This window comes from Silurus meridionalis, chromosome 13 (genome assembly GCF_014805685.1).
Source record: "Silurus meridionalis isolate SWU-2019-XX chromosome 13, ASM1480568v1, whole genome shotgun sequence".
Lineage (NCBI taxonomy): Eukaryota > Metazoa > Chordata > Actinopteri > Siluriformes > Siluridae > Silurus > Silurus meridionalis.
The window spans coordinates 1,098,685-1,113,684 of record NC_060896.1 but is presented as its reverse complement, the minus strand read 5'-3'; the positions used below and the strand labels follow the sequence as shown (position 1 = coordinate 1,113,684).

The 15,000-nt window shown below is 45.2% G+C and overlaps 1 protein-coding gene across 1 annotated transcript in view; it reads left to right on the top strand.

Annotated features, from left to right (window-relative positions):
- The first annotated feature begins 4,644 nt into the window (after positions 1–4,644).
- Positions 4,645–15,000, top strand: part of zgc:123258 (uncharacterized protein LOC641502 homolog) — a 13,695-nt gene continuing 3,339 nt past the window's right edge. The window contains exons 1-15 of the mRNA XM_046864344.1: positions 4,645–4,850; positions 6,898–7,008; positions 7,129–7,311; positions 7,662–7,751; positions 7,826–7,959; positions 8,062–8,210; positions 8,497–8,593; positions 9,174–9,275; positions 9,465–9,549; positions 9,644–9,715; positions 9,863–9,919; positions 10,013–10,063; positions 10,498–10,597; positions 12,199–12,279; positions 12,405–12,565. Coding sequence (XP_046720300.1) covers positions 4,800–4,850; positions 6,898–7,008; positions 7,129–7,311; positions 7,662–7,751; positions 7,826–7,959; positions 8,062–8,210; positions 8,497–8,593; positions 9,174–9,275; positions 9,465–9,549; positions 9,644–9,715; positions 9,863–9,919; positions 10,013–10,063; positions 10,498–10,597; positions 12,199–12,279; positions 12,405–12,565 — 1,524 coding nt within the window. The 5' untranslated portion in view covers positions 4,645–4,799. The remainder of the gene's footprint in view (positions 4,851–6,897; positions 7,009–7,128; positions 7,312–7,661; positions 7,752–7,825; positions 7,960–8,061; positions 8,211–8,496; positions 8,594–9,173; positions 9,276–9,464; positions 9,550–9,643; positions 9,716–9,862; positions 9,920–10,012; positions 10,064–10,497; positions 10,598–12,198; positions 12,280–12,404; positions 12,566–15,000) is intronic.

Genomic DNA, 15,000 nt, shown 5'->3' with positions numbered 1-15,000 from the left:
TCATTGAGCTCATGTTCATTTAATCTGTGTGTGTGTGTGTGTGTGTGTGTGTGTGAGAGAGCTTCAAATGACATTGTACAAGTGACACTTCATTGGTATTTAGTCACTAATGGATTATTGTCAATAAATTGCACCAGCAAAGTAAACAAGAGAAAAAAGAGAAATAATGAGTCTCATGATGGATGTAAAAATGAAAATGTGATCTTAATGATGGTATCATTTCCACTCGAAAGTTCGACTTCCTGTTTTAACTCCAGTGTAACATAAATCAATTTCTCCCACACGCCTTATCAGAGGAGTAAAAATGTGGGGTATGTGTACGCAGTGCAGAGTAACACCATGCAGGGGGGGGGGCTATTGCATGCTGTGTATTTATTCTTTTGTTACCCCATTAATTTTCTTTTTTGGGGGCACTAACCATGATCTTGCATACCAGTCACACCCCTGCACTGCATTACCCCTGCTGTGGGTGTGAGACCTGAACACCAGTCCGTCACCTGGACACATTTCTGAAATGTGATCTGACAGACAACACACGTGGGTTCGGTGAGAACTCGAGTTCCAGGGGTTTTGGTTTGTTGCTTTATAAAGTTCTTCTGGTGTTCTTCACTGTATTTCCTCTTCACTGAATCAATGGAATTCCAATCACAGCTCCGAAATCAGTTCATGGGAAAGCAGCAGGCGGATCGCAGCTCTGAATCATTTGCATTTCCACCACACTGTCAGGATCATTTGCTTCTCAAATTCTCTTATGCAAAGATGGAAATCTCTGAACTTAGAACTGGAGGAAGTTTTGATCTGAGTAAAAAATCAGTGCAGGTCTCGTTCTCTAGAATGAAAAATGTTGTTCTTGGTGATTTGTCTTCACACAGCAGAGCAGCAGAGCTGTCGTTCCTCTCCTCGAGGCAGAGAGAGGGCAGCTGGGGCAGTTAGGTTATGTAGGAGATGCAACCTGAAGGAGATTGGAGACTGTAAGGTGTTGACGGGGGACAGTGTAGCTAGACAGCATCGGATGGTGGTCTGTAGGATGGTTTTGGAGGTGAAGAAGAAGAGGAGGAGAGTGAAGACTGAAAGAAGAATAAGATGGTGGAAACTGAAGGAGGAAGACTGTAGTGTGAGGATCAGGGAAGAGGTCAGACAGGAGCTCGGTGGTGGTGAAGAAGTGCTGGATGATTGTGGAACTACTGCAGGAGTGATGAGGGAGGCAGCTAGAAAAGTACTTGGTGTGACATCTGGAAATTGAAAGAAAGACAAAGAGACATGGTGGTGAAATGAGGAAGTGCAGGAGAGCATAAGGAGAAAGAGGTTGAAGAAACAGAAGTGGGATAGACAGAGTGATGAGAAAAGTAGGCAGGAGTACAAGGAGATGCAGCAGCAGGTGAAGAGGGATGTGGTGAAAGACAAGGAAAAGTCATATGAGGAGCTGTAGGAGAGGTTGGACACTAAGGAAGGAGAAAAGGATTTGTACCGATTGGCCAGGCAGAGGACCGAGCTGGGAAGGATGTGCTGCAAGTTAGAGCAGTAAAGGATGGAGAGGAAATGTGTTGACTAGTGAGGAGAGTGTGATGAGAAGGTGGAGGGAGTATTTTGAGCAGCTGATGAATGAGGAAAATGAGAGAGAGAAGGTTGGATGGTGTGGAGATGTGAAGCAGGATGTAGATAGGATTAGTAAGGAGGAAGTGAGAGCAGCGATTAAGAGGATGAAGAGTGGAAAGTCGGTTGGACCAGATGACATACCAGTAGAAGCGTGGAGATGTTTAGGAGAGATGCAGTGGAGTTTTTAATCAGATTGTTTAACAGGATTTTAGAAGGTGAGAAGATGCCTGAGGAATGGAGAAGGAGTTTGCTGGTACTGATCTTTAAGAATAAAGGAGATGTGCAGACCTGCAGTAACTACAGGGGAATAAAGTTGATCAGTCACACCATGAAGTTCTGGGAAAGAGTAGTGGAAGCCAGGCTGAGAGAAGAGGTGACCATCTGTGAGCAACAGTATGGTTTCATGCCGAGGAAGAGCACCACAGACGCATTATTTGCTTTGAGGATGTTGATGGAGAAGTATAGAGAAGGTCAGAAGGAGCTGCATTGTGTATTTGTGGATTTAGAGAAAGCATACGACAGGGTGGAGAGAGGAGTTGTGGTATTGTATGAGGAAGTCTGGTGTGTCAGAGAAGTATGTGAGGGTGGTGCAGGACATGTATGATGACAGTGTGACAGCAGTGAAGTGTGCAGTAGAAACGACAGACTGGTTCAAGGTGGAGGTTGGACTGCATCAAGGATCGGCTCTGAGCCCTTTCCTGTTTGCAGTGGTGATGGACAGGTTGACGGACGAGGTCAGACAGGAGTCTCCCTGGACTATGATGTTTGTGGATGATATTGTGATTTGTGGTGAGAGTAGGGAGCAGGTTGAGAAGATCCTGGAGAGGTGGAGCTACGTACTGGAGAGAAGGGAAATGAAAGTCAGTAGGAGTAAGACAGTGTACATGTGTGTGAATGAGAGGGAGGGCAGTGGAGGGGTGTGGTTGCAGGGAGAAGAGGTGGAGAAGGTGGAGGAGTTCAGGTACCTGGGGTCAACAGTGGAGATGTGTGTTAGAGGAGTGAAGAAAAGAGTGCAGGCAGGGTGGAGTGGGTGGAGAAGAGTGATAGCAGGAGTGATTTGTGATAGAAGAGTATCTGTGAGAGTGAAAGGGAAAGTTTATAGGACTGTGGTTGTTTTTATATTTATCTTATTAAGCAATTAGCCATATACAAACAACGTGACAATAACAAGTACAATTTACATTATAATACACACAGCAGGTGCATGAAAATACAAATGTATACACAGATATTTAGGGGAGAGCAAAAAATAGATAAATAAATAAAATTTGTAATAATAATAAAATGTAATAAATAAAAGGATAGAAATAAACAGGGCTCTGGTTTATTCTGTAAATCATATTTTTATTTTTTGAAGGAAATAAACTCATTATAAAATGTAAAAAACTTTAGTTTCACTTTAAAGTATTTTGACTTGTGTATATAAAATGTTCCCATCAGAAGTATTTTATTAACAAGAACGTGGTCTTTGTTATTGTTCATTACGAGTGTGAAGATTAAGTCCTTCACAGTGAGAGTTATTAGATGTGGAACCTTTGGGAAAAGACAGTTATGGATATCAGATCACAAAGTGTCCACACACACACACACACACACACACACACACACACACACACACACACACACACACAGTGTTTCAGTGGTTTTAATATCATCACAAAATATACATGTATTAAAGTCTAATCCAAATCTTAGTCGTAAATATTCACTGAGTGGATAAACTTTATCCTGCTTCATATTTTGAAATGTATTTCTTTAATTTTGGGTGATAATGGAAGTTCCAGATACTTGGTGTAAATGGAATCTTCTGAAAAGTTCTGTGAGATTGAGTTCTGTAAACTATCATAGGATAAGAAATGGTGTGAAATACATTTAAATCAGTTTGTGTGAAAGATGACTTCCCCTGAAGTCCAATGGACAGGGGGCTATAGAGACGAATAATCCGCTGTGGCGACACCTAGTGGCAGAAGCTGAAAGAAGAAGAGAAAGAAGATGTGTTAAGTGATTCGTCATTGGAACAGTAGTGGTCTGTGATTGGTCATTTGGACAGTGGTGGTCTGTGATTGGTCATTGGGACAGTGGTGGTCTGTGATTGGTCATTTGGACAGTGGTGGTCTGTGATTGGTCATTTGGACAGTGGTGGTCTGTGATTGGTCATTTGGAGAGTGGTGGTCTGTGATTGGTCATTGGGACAGTGGTGGTCTGTGATTGGTCATTTGGACAGTGGTGGTCTGTGATTGGTCATTTGGGACAGTGGTGATCAGTGATTGGTCGATGGGACAGTAGTGGTCTGTGATTGGTTGATGGGACAGTGGTGGTGTGATTGGTCATTTGGACAGTGGTGGTGTGTGATTCAGTAGCTCAGTGGTTAAGGCATTGGGCTTTGGATCAGAAGATCACAGGTTCAAATCCCACCACCAAGCTGCCACTGCTGGGCCCTTGAGCAAAGTCCTAAAAAAACCATCCTTTGCTCAGTTGTAAGTCGCTCTGGATAAGGGCGTCTGCCAAAATGCCGCAAATGTAAATGTAAATGATTGGTCATTTGGACAGTGGTGGTGTGTGATTGGTCATAGAGACAGAGCTTATCAGTGGTTGGTTGTTGGGAACTGAGTTTTCAACACTGAGGTTTGAACACTGATTTCAACTGACAACTAATGACGCTATACAGCAGTGAACCAATCAGCAGCTTCCCTTCAGCCGGTAAACCCCCCCCCTCCTCCACTTCCTCTGTTATTACTCTTTTATAGTCCTCCTCACTCACTCCGTGTTTTTATGGTCAGTTCTTCTCTTTGTTCCTCACATGTCCTTATTATTGTTTATTCTGTAAACACTTTAAACACATTTGGAGATCAGTTATTACTCTTCTCTTCGATTTATGCGGACGCGGAAGTCATTCAGTTCTCGGTCGCGCGACACCCGTATTCCGGCGAAACCCCGCCCCTTTGCGCGGGATTGGCAGCTAAAATGAAGACATGTCCACGTGAGTGGGAATAAGTAGCCAATCGTATAGCAGAGGGGGCGGAGTTTACCGGAACACGGTGGAGGCAAAAAAAAGATAAAGAAAGTGTTTCAGTCTCGAGACAGAACATGTGAATAAACAAACAAGATAAAAGCTACAGGATATTTATTACTTTTAATAAAACTTTCAACACTTTCAGGTCCGTTTTTCTACCGAATCTGCGACTAAGACAGATGTTACCGAAATGACAGCGATCCTGTGGATGATTCTGGCCTTCACTCTGCTTCCGTATCGGGTAAGTTAGCGAGCTAGCTACTGAGACTAGCACTGAGGCTAACACTGAGACTAACACTGAGACTAACACTGAGGCTAGCACTGAGGCTAGCACTGAGGCTAACACTGAGGCTAGCTACTGAGGCTAACACTGAGGCTAGCAATTAGACTAACACTGGGGCTAGCACTGAGGCTAGCACTGAGACTAGCACTGAGGCTAGCACTGAGACTAGGACTGAGGCTAGCACTGAGGCTAGGACTGAGACTAGCACTGAGACTAGCACTGAGACTAGCACTAAGACTAGCACTGAGGCTAGCACTGAGACTAGCACTGAGACTAGCACTGAGACTAGCACTGAGGCTAGCACTGAGGCTAGCACTGAGGCTAGCACTGAGACTAGCACTGAGGCTAGCACTGAGACTAGCACTGAGGCTAGGACTGAGACTAGGACTGAGACTAGCACTGAGGCTAGCACTGAGACTAGCACTGAGGCTAACACTGAGACTAGCACTGAGGCTAGCACTGAGGCTAGGACTGAGACTGGAGCTAGTTATTAATAATTAATCATAAATAATAACAATAATAATAAGGAGATCAGATCAGTCATGTTACTGCTCATCCCCCAGTCTGTACTTCAGCCTGTTTAAAAGCCTTGATTGTGTACCTGTGCAGGTAAACACACTGGTTATCATGTGCTGAGGAAGTGAAAGCAGTGGGGAATTCCAGAGCGTTACACTGTAATGAAAGTACACACCTGACAGGCTGGACTGCTCTCACGCACCCGGGCATGTACACACACCTGAACTGTGTTAGACAAACCCAGCATCTGCGGGGTGGAGTGGTGAACATGTGCTGACAGAACAAGTCAACATTCACCATCAGAACACTCACAGGGAACCCAATGGGATGTGTTACAGCCCTGTAGGAACTGATTCTGCCCTATAGAAAGGGGTTACTGCTGTGTGGGCAGGGGTTACAGCCCTACAGGCAGGTGTTACCGCTGTATAAGCAGGTGTTACAGCCCTACAGGCAGGTGTTACAGCCCTACAGGCAGGTGTTACAGCCCTACAGGCAGGTGTTACCGCTGTATAAGCAGGTGTTACAGCCCTACAGGCAGGCGTTACCGCTGTACAAGCAGGTGTTACAGCTGTATAAGCAGGTGTTACCGCTGTATAAGCAGGTGTTACAGCCCTACAGGCAGGCGTTACCGCTGTACAAGCAGGTGTTACAGCTGTATAAGCAGGTGTTACCGCTGTATAAGCAGGTGTTACAGCCCTACAGGCAGGTGTTACAGCCCTACAGGCAGGTGTTACAGCCCTACAGGCAGGTGTTACCGCTGTATAAGCAGGTGTTACCGCTGTATAAGCAGGTGTTACCGCTGTATAAGCAGGTGTTACAGCCGTACAGGCAGGTGTTACCGCTGTACAAGCAGGTGTTACCGCTGTATAAGCAGGTGTTACCGCTGTATAAGCAGGCGTTACCGCTGTATAAGCAGGCGTTACCGCTGTATAAGCAGGCGTTACCGCTGTATAAGCAGGCGTTACAGCTGTATAAGCAGGTGTTACAGCCCTACAGGCAGGTGTTACCGCTGTACAAGCAGGTGTTACCGCTGTATAAGCAGGTGTTACCGCTGTATAAGCAGGTGTTACAGCTGTATAAGCAGGTGTTACAGCTGTATAAGCAGGTGTTACAGCCTACAGGCAGGTGTTACCGCTGTACAAGCAGGTGTTACCGCTGTATAAGCAGGTGTTACCGCTGTATAAGCAGGTGTTACCGCTGTACAAGCAGGCGTTACAGCTGTATAAGCAGGCGTTACAGCTGTATAAGCAGGTGTTACCGCTGTATAAGCAGGTGTTACCGCTGTATAAGCAGGTGTTACCGCTGTATGAAGGGGTTACAGCTGTATAGGAAGTTATTACCGCTCTTTCAGAGGTTATTACAGTGTCTTCTCCTCTCAGGGTCTTGCTGGATTTCCATAAACACGTATTGAAGTCTACATGTGTTTAGTAGCTCACTGCTTCCTGCAGCTCGCTCACACAAGGCTGAGCAGATGTTTGTGTTCCCTCAGAGCGAGTGTCATGAGGCCGTCCTGCACGTCTCTGATGGGGATCTTCAGCAGGATTACTGTCTCGTTTACAACGCATCATGGTCCAACATCTCCAAAACTCTCAGTGATGCTGTAAGGCACTCACACACACACACATACACATTATTGCATCATTACTTATCTGGGCCTTAATTTTGTGTGTGTGTGTGTGTGTGTGTGTGTGTGTGTGTGTGTGTGTGTGTGTGTGTACAGGTGCGTTACAGGCTGGTGAACCTGACGTCCACCATGCTGTGTGATGTAGGTGGAGTAAAGCCAGACGTGGTGAAGGGCACCGCGGTGTGTGTGATGAGAGGAGACTGTGCCTTCAGCATCAAAGCTCAGGTGGCTCAGAAGCTCGGCGCCGCCGTGCTCCTCATCGTCAGCCAAGACGCCATGGTACCTACACCACGCTCTGACATCACACATTGTGTAACGTAGTTCCTTCATCCTGTACTATTCATCCTGAGTTCCACAACAACCTACTGTACCAAGCTCTCGTTTAATGTTCTACCAGATTCTCATATGAAGTTCTCATCAGTCCATCACAGGTTTCTGTATTGGTGAACCTCGATAGGTCAAGTCAAGTTTATTTCTATGTACCCCAAAGAGGTCCAGTGTCCAAACTCCACACATGAAGAAGATGGATTCTCGCAGATCCATCAAGTATCTGCACCATCGTGCCTGCTTCCTCTAGTGCACTGATGAGGCTCTGAGCAGGTGTTAATAAAATTCTCTTTGTTCTTCAGGGAACTCCAACAGCTAATGCCAGCGACTATGATAAAGTCTCCATTCCTCTGGCGCTCATGAGGTACCGCGACTTCCTCGATGTTCAGAAGGTACACATTTATTTTTAAGTAGTTTATATGAGCACCATTTAGTTGAGCTCTAAAGCCCCGCCCCTTTCTGACAGGTGTTCACAGAGAGGATGGAGGTGCAGCTCTATGCTCCGCCCACCCCCGAGTTTGACGCCAGTGTCATCATCATGCTTGCGGTCGCCGTCTTTACCGTGACCATGGGCGGCTTCTGGAGCGGAGCTGCTGAGAAGTCAGTGAGATACCACTCACACGGGTCAGAGGTCACGTGCTACAACGTTCCTAAAACTGTTTGTGTGTGTGTGTGTGTGTGTGTGTGTGTGTGTGTGTGTAGGGCGAAGCAGAGCGTGACGGCATTCTCCACAGGAGAGGACAAATCAGAAAGTGGAGATCTCACACTCTACTCCCCACTGAAGGTTCTGCTCTTCGTGGTGCTGATGTGTGTGATGCTCCTTCTTATGTACTTTTTCTACAGGTACCTGGGTGAGTCACTGATCCCTGTGCTCTAATTGGTCAGTTTTTATTGTTACGTTCTGATTAACTGTTTCTTATTAGTAAGCTTTGATTGGCTGCTTTTAGACAGTTGTGATTGGTTGATTGGACAGTTGTGATTGGTTGATTGGACAGTTGTGATTGGTTGATTGGACAGTTGTAAATGGTTGATTGGACAGATGTGATTGGTTGATTGGACAGTTGTGATTGGTTGATTGGACAGTTGTGATTGGTTGATTGGACAGTTGTGATTGGTTGATTGTGATTGTGATTACAGTGTACGTTATTATCGTGATCTTCTGCCTGGCCTCAGCTACTGGTCTCTACAGCTGCCTCGAGGCACTACTGAACGCAGTAGGGTGCAGTAAACTCAGGTACACACACACACACACACACACACACACACACACACATACACACACACTTACTCATCAAACACACTCATCACACACACACACACATACATACATACAATTACTTATCACACACATACACTTATCACACACACACTCACACTTAATCATCAAACACACACTCACACACACGCATACACACACTTAATCAACACACACACACACACACACACACACACACACACACACTTACTCATCACACACACACATACATACAATTACTTATCACACACATACACTTATCACACACACACTCATCACACACACACACACACACACACACACACACTTAATCAAACACACACACACACACACACACACACACACATACACACGCACTTACTCATCACACACACTCATCACACGCATACACACACACACACACACACACATACTCATCACACACACACATACACACACACACACACACTAACTCCTCACACACATACAGGTTGCTCTTTCACTACTAAGAATTTCAAATTAAATTTATTTTCTTACTTTTGTGTGTGTGTGTGTGTGTGTGTGTGTGTGTGTGTATTAGCGTGTCCTGTAATGAGAAGAGCTTCTCTGTGAGGAATGTGTTCCTGGCTGCAGTGTGTATCACTCTGGCAGTGGTTTGGGGTGTTTATCGAAATGAGGACAGGTAGTGCTTTAACATTTGCACACACACACACACACACACACACACACACACACACACACATAGGCGTAATAGGAACTCCACCATGTTCCTGTTCTTGTTACTAATCAGGAAGTCATTAATTTATAATGCACTCAATTTTTTATTTATGTGTGTGTGTGTGTGTGTGTGTGTGTGTGTGTGTGTGTGTAGGTGGATCTGGATCCTGCAGGATGTCCTGGGGATTGCTTTCTGTCTGAACTTCATGAAAACCATCACACTGTCCAACTACAAGGTACTTTATTGAACTGCAGGAGTTTTTTTTTTTTAGAAATTGTTGGAAATTGCTGACCTTGACTCTGTGTGTGTGTGTGTGTGTGTGTGTGTGTGTGTGTGTGATCTTGCTCAGTCTGCTGCTGGTTTACGACGTCTTCTTTGTCTTTATCACCCCGTTCCTCACACCTGTGAGTGTCAGTGAGCTCTTCTGAGTGTGGAGCTCTTATAAGAAAATAATCCACCAATCACAATCCAGTGCTTCTCTAGTATCTTCTGCATCTTCTGCGTCACTGTTACTAATGTGTTTGTGTGTGTGTGTGTGTGGTCACTTGTAGAATGGAGAGAGCATCATGGTGCAGGTTGCTCTCGGCCCGGGTGCTGGAGGAGAGAAGGTAAATATTGCATGTGTGTGTGTTTGTGTGTATGCATTAACAGTCATTAACACTCTCGTGTGTGTGTGTGTGTGTGTGTGTGTGTGTGTTTAGGGCAGTGGTGATGTGATGATTCCAGCAGATCCTACTCCCACATATGAGAAAGTAAGGTTTCATATGTTCTATAGGGGGTTACGGCTGCGTCCCAAATGCCACAAAAACGTGCCTGTGGGCTAACAGGCTTATTAGCAGCTAGCTAACGAACTTAGCATTTAATGTGAATCAGAGTGGAAACTGCAGTGTTTGGGACGGAGCATGTGTCCTTCAGAATTCAGTGTGTGATGGATTGTAAATTGTTTATTTGTATTGTAGTGGCCACCAGCTCAGTCATCAGAGACAAACTTCTAACCCTAACCCTAACCCTATCACCACATTATCTGTGTAAAGCTACTCTGAGACAATGTTCATTATTAAAATCACAATACAAATAAACATGAATTAAAATGAATTAAAAGTTTGTAGTCATGTGTCAGCACCTCACCTGTGTGTGCGTGTGTGTGTGTGTGTGTGTGTGTGTGTGTGTGTGTGTGTTCGCTTAGTTGCCCGTGGTGATGCGCATTCCTCGGTTTTCAGCATGGGCGGAGAACTTGTGTGAGATGCAGTTCTCCATCCTTGGGTACGGTGACATCATCATTCCAGGTGAGATACCTGAGAACAAGTCATAAGTGCTGTGTTAACAACCATTTATGTTACATCAGCCGTAACTCCTCTAACATCACCTGTACCTATATCACCTGTTACATCAGCCGTAACTCCTCTAACATCACCTGTACCTATATCACCTGTTACATCAGCCGTAACTCCTCTAACATCACCTGTACCTGTATCACCTGTTACATCAGCCGTAACTCCTCTATCACCTCCTGTACCTGTATCACCTGTTACATCAGCCGTAACTCCTCTAACATCACCCGCACCTGTATCACCTGTTACATCAGCCGTAACTCCTCTAACATCACCCGCACCTGTATCACCTGTTACATCAGCCGTAACTCTTCTAACATCACCTGTACCTGTATCACCTGTTACATCAGCCGTAACTCCTCTAACATCACCTGTACCTGTATCACCTGTTACATCAGCCGTAACTCTTCTAACATCACCTGTACCTGTATCACCTATTACATCAGCCGTTACGTATTACATCAGCCTCTTCTAACATCACCTGTACCTGTATCACCTGTTACATCAGCCGTAACTCTTCTAACATCACCTGTACCTGTATCACCTGTTACATCAGCCGTAACTCCTCTAACATCACCCGCACCTGTATCACCTGTTACATCAGCCGTAACTCCTCTAACATCACCTGCACCTGTATCACCTGTTACATCAGCCGTAACTCCTCTAACATCACCTGTACCTGTATCACCTGTTACATCAGCCGTAACTCCTCTAACATCACCTGCACCTGTATCACCTGTTACATCAGCCGTAACTCCTCCAACATCACCTGTACCTGCATCACCTGTTACATCAGCCGTAACTCCTCTAACATCACCTGTACCTGTATCACCTGTTACATCAGCCGTAACTCCTCTAACATCACCTGTACCTGTATCACCTGTTACATCAGCCGTAACTCCTCTAACATCACCGCACCTGTATCACCTGTTACATCAGCCGTAACTCTCTAACATCACCTGCACCTGTATCACCTGTTACATCAGCCGTAACTCCTCTAACATCACCTGTACCTGTATCACCTGTTACATCAGCCGTAACTCCTCTAACATCACCTGTACCTGTATCACCTGTTACATCAGCCGTAACTCCTCTAACATCACCTGCACCTGTATCACCTGTTACATCAGCCGTAACTCCTCTAACATCACCTGCACCTGTATCACCTGTTACATCAGCCGTAACTCCTCTAACATCACCTGCACCTGTATCACCTGTTACATCAGCCGTAACTCCTCTAACATCAGCTATACATGTATCACCTGTTACATCAGCCGTAACTCCTCTAACATCACCTGTACCTGTATCACCTGTTACATCAGCCGTAACTCTAACATCACCTGCACCTGTATCACCTGTTACATCAGCCGTAACTCCTCTAACATCACCTGCACCTGTATCACCTGTTACATCAGCCGTAACTCCTCTAACATCACCTGCACCTGTATCACCTGTTACATCAGCCGTAACTCCTCTAACATCAGCTATACATGTCACCTGTTACATCAGCCGTAACTCCTCTAACATCACCTGTATTTCTGATCGTATCTCTGCAGGCCTGTTGGTGGCGTACTGTCACCGGTTCGATGTCTGGATCGGCAGCTCAAACAGAATCTACTACGTCTCCTGCGCTGTTGGTAATTAAGTTATAGTGTAACATAAAAATCCAGTTTGTTTGGTTACAATTCAGAACACTGTGTGTGTGTGTGTGTGTGTGTGTGTGTGTGTGTGTGTGTGTGTGTGTGTGTGTGTGTGTGTGTAGCGTACACTCTGGGTCTGGTGTTGACCTTCGTGGTCATGTTGCTGTCTAAGATGGGTCAGCCGGCTCTGCTGTACCTGGTCCCGTTCACTCTGCTGACCAGCGCCCTGCTCGCCTGGAAACGCAAAGAGTTCAAACAGTTCTGGGCAGGAACCACCTACCAGGTGAGCTCTCCTGAATGGACGTCCGGCTGGTTTGGATGTGCACTGAATAACACTGCTGATGGATTTGCTTAGTGAGTAAAAGACAGAGGATGGGACATTGTGGTATCTGAAGATGAGTGACAGGCGACACATCATTGTTATTATCAATTTCATGAAACAATAAAAATACATGAATTAATTCTTTATTAATAAAAATGACAATTAAAATACAAACCAATCAGAGAAAATAAATACAAATTTACAGCAAAACAGTTAATGACATAAAAATACAATTAAACTCATCATTTTTAAATGAAAATATTATAATTTATTCCTGTGATAAACAATGTGAATGATGCGAGTCTCCGCCCACTCGATTCTCCCCGATACCAAAATGTCCAGACGAAGAGCAGACGATGGAGAACTGCAGCGAGGCACTGCTTCTGCTGAGAAAGAAGCCAAGCATTAGCTGTGTGCTAGCTTTCACACACACACACACACACACACACACACACACACACACACAGCTGATCAGAGAAAACTGCTGACTCTGATCATGTGATATTGCTTTGAGAGAGAGAGTGTATGTGTGTGTGTGTGTGTGTGGTAGACCAGTTGTGTGAAACTCTTGTCATTACTTGGTCCCATTAGGTGTTGGACTCATCCAAGGAACCTTTAATACCAGGTGGGCTTTTACCCTTCAGCCCCACTCGCTGCTCTTCCATGTGCTCTCTGTGTGTGTGTGTGTGTGTGTGTGTGTGTGTGTGTGTGTGTGTGTGTATGGACTTCTACAGCTTCTCTCTTGTCACATTTATGAGCTGCTCTTCTGCTCACTCATCACATCAGCTTCCTAACCCTGCTTCTGAAGCCTTGCTGCTCTCAGAAATGAAACCGCTGCTCCACCCAGACACGCCCACTGCTCCTCCTCTGGCCAATTACTCCGCCCCTAATAGGCGCTGCCTTCAAAATTATTGGCACCCTCTCTATTTGAAATGCAGCCTCTAAGTTGGTAGGATACGTTGACCCTCTGAGACCATGTGACCTTGGATCAGGTGTGTGTATGAAATTACAGGAGCAGGATATTGTTCCTCTTTCCTTCTTGCAGCAGATAACTGGGCTCTAGGGGCGCTGTGGCAACATAATGTGTGTTTCGAACTAACGCACTCCTGTGCACACACACACACACACACTCATATACACACACATTCTCATTTACACACACACACACACACACACTCTTATATATACACGCACACTCATATACACACACACACTCACACACACACACTCTTATACACACACACACTTATATATATACACACACTCATACACAGACACACTCACACACACACTCTTATACACACACACTCATAAATAAACACACACATACTTACACACACACACACACTGTCATATACACACACACACACACACACACACACACACACACACACACACACACACTGTCATATACACACACACACACACACACACACACACACACATTGTCATACACACACTCACTCATAAACACATTCTTACACACACTGTCATATACACACACATATACATATAAACACACACTCATTCACACACACACACACACACACACACACACATTGTCATACACACACTCACACATAAACATATATACACACACACACACACACACCCTGTCATATACACACACACACACTCATATACACACACATATACACACACACACACACACACACACACACACACACACACACACAGCTGATCAGAGAAAACTGCTGACTCTGATCATGTGATATTGCTTTGAGAGAGAGAGTGTGTGTGTGTGTGTGTGTGGTAGACCAGTTGTGTGAAACTCTTGTCATTACTTGGTCCCATTAGGTGTTGGACTCATCCAAGGAACCTTTAATACCAGGTGGGCTTTTACCCTTCAGCCCCACTCGCTGCTCTTCCATGTGCTCTCTGTGTGTGTGTGTGTGTGTGTGTGTGTGTGTGTGTGTGTGTGTGTGTGTATGGACTTCTACAGCTTCTCTCTTGTCACATTTATGAGCTGCTCTTCTGCTCACTCATCACATCAGCTTCCTAACCCTGCTTCTGAAGCCTTGCTGCTCTCAGAAATGAAACCGCTGCTCCACCCAGACACGCCCACTGCTCCTCCTCTGGCCAATTACTCCGCCCCCTAATAGGCGCTGCCTTCAAAATTATTGGCACCCTCTCTCTATTTGAAATGCAGCCTCTAAGTTGGTAGGATACGTTGACCCTCTGAGACCATGTGACCTTGGATCAGGTGTGTGTATGAAATTACAGGAGCAGGATATTGTTCCTCTTTCCTTCTTGCAGCAGATAACTGGGCTCTAGGGGCGCTGTGGCAACATAATGTGTGTTTCGAACTAACGCACTCCTGCGTGCACACACACACACACACACATATACACACACATTCTCATTTACACACACAC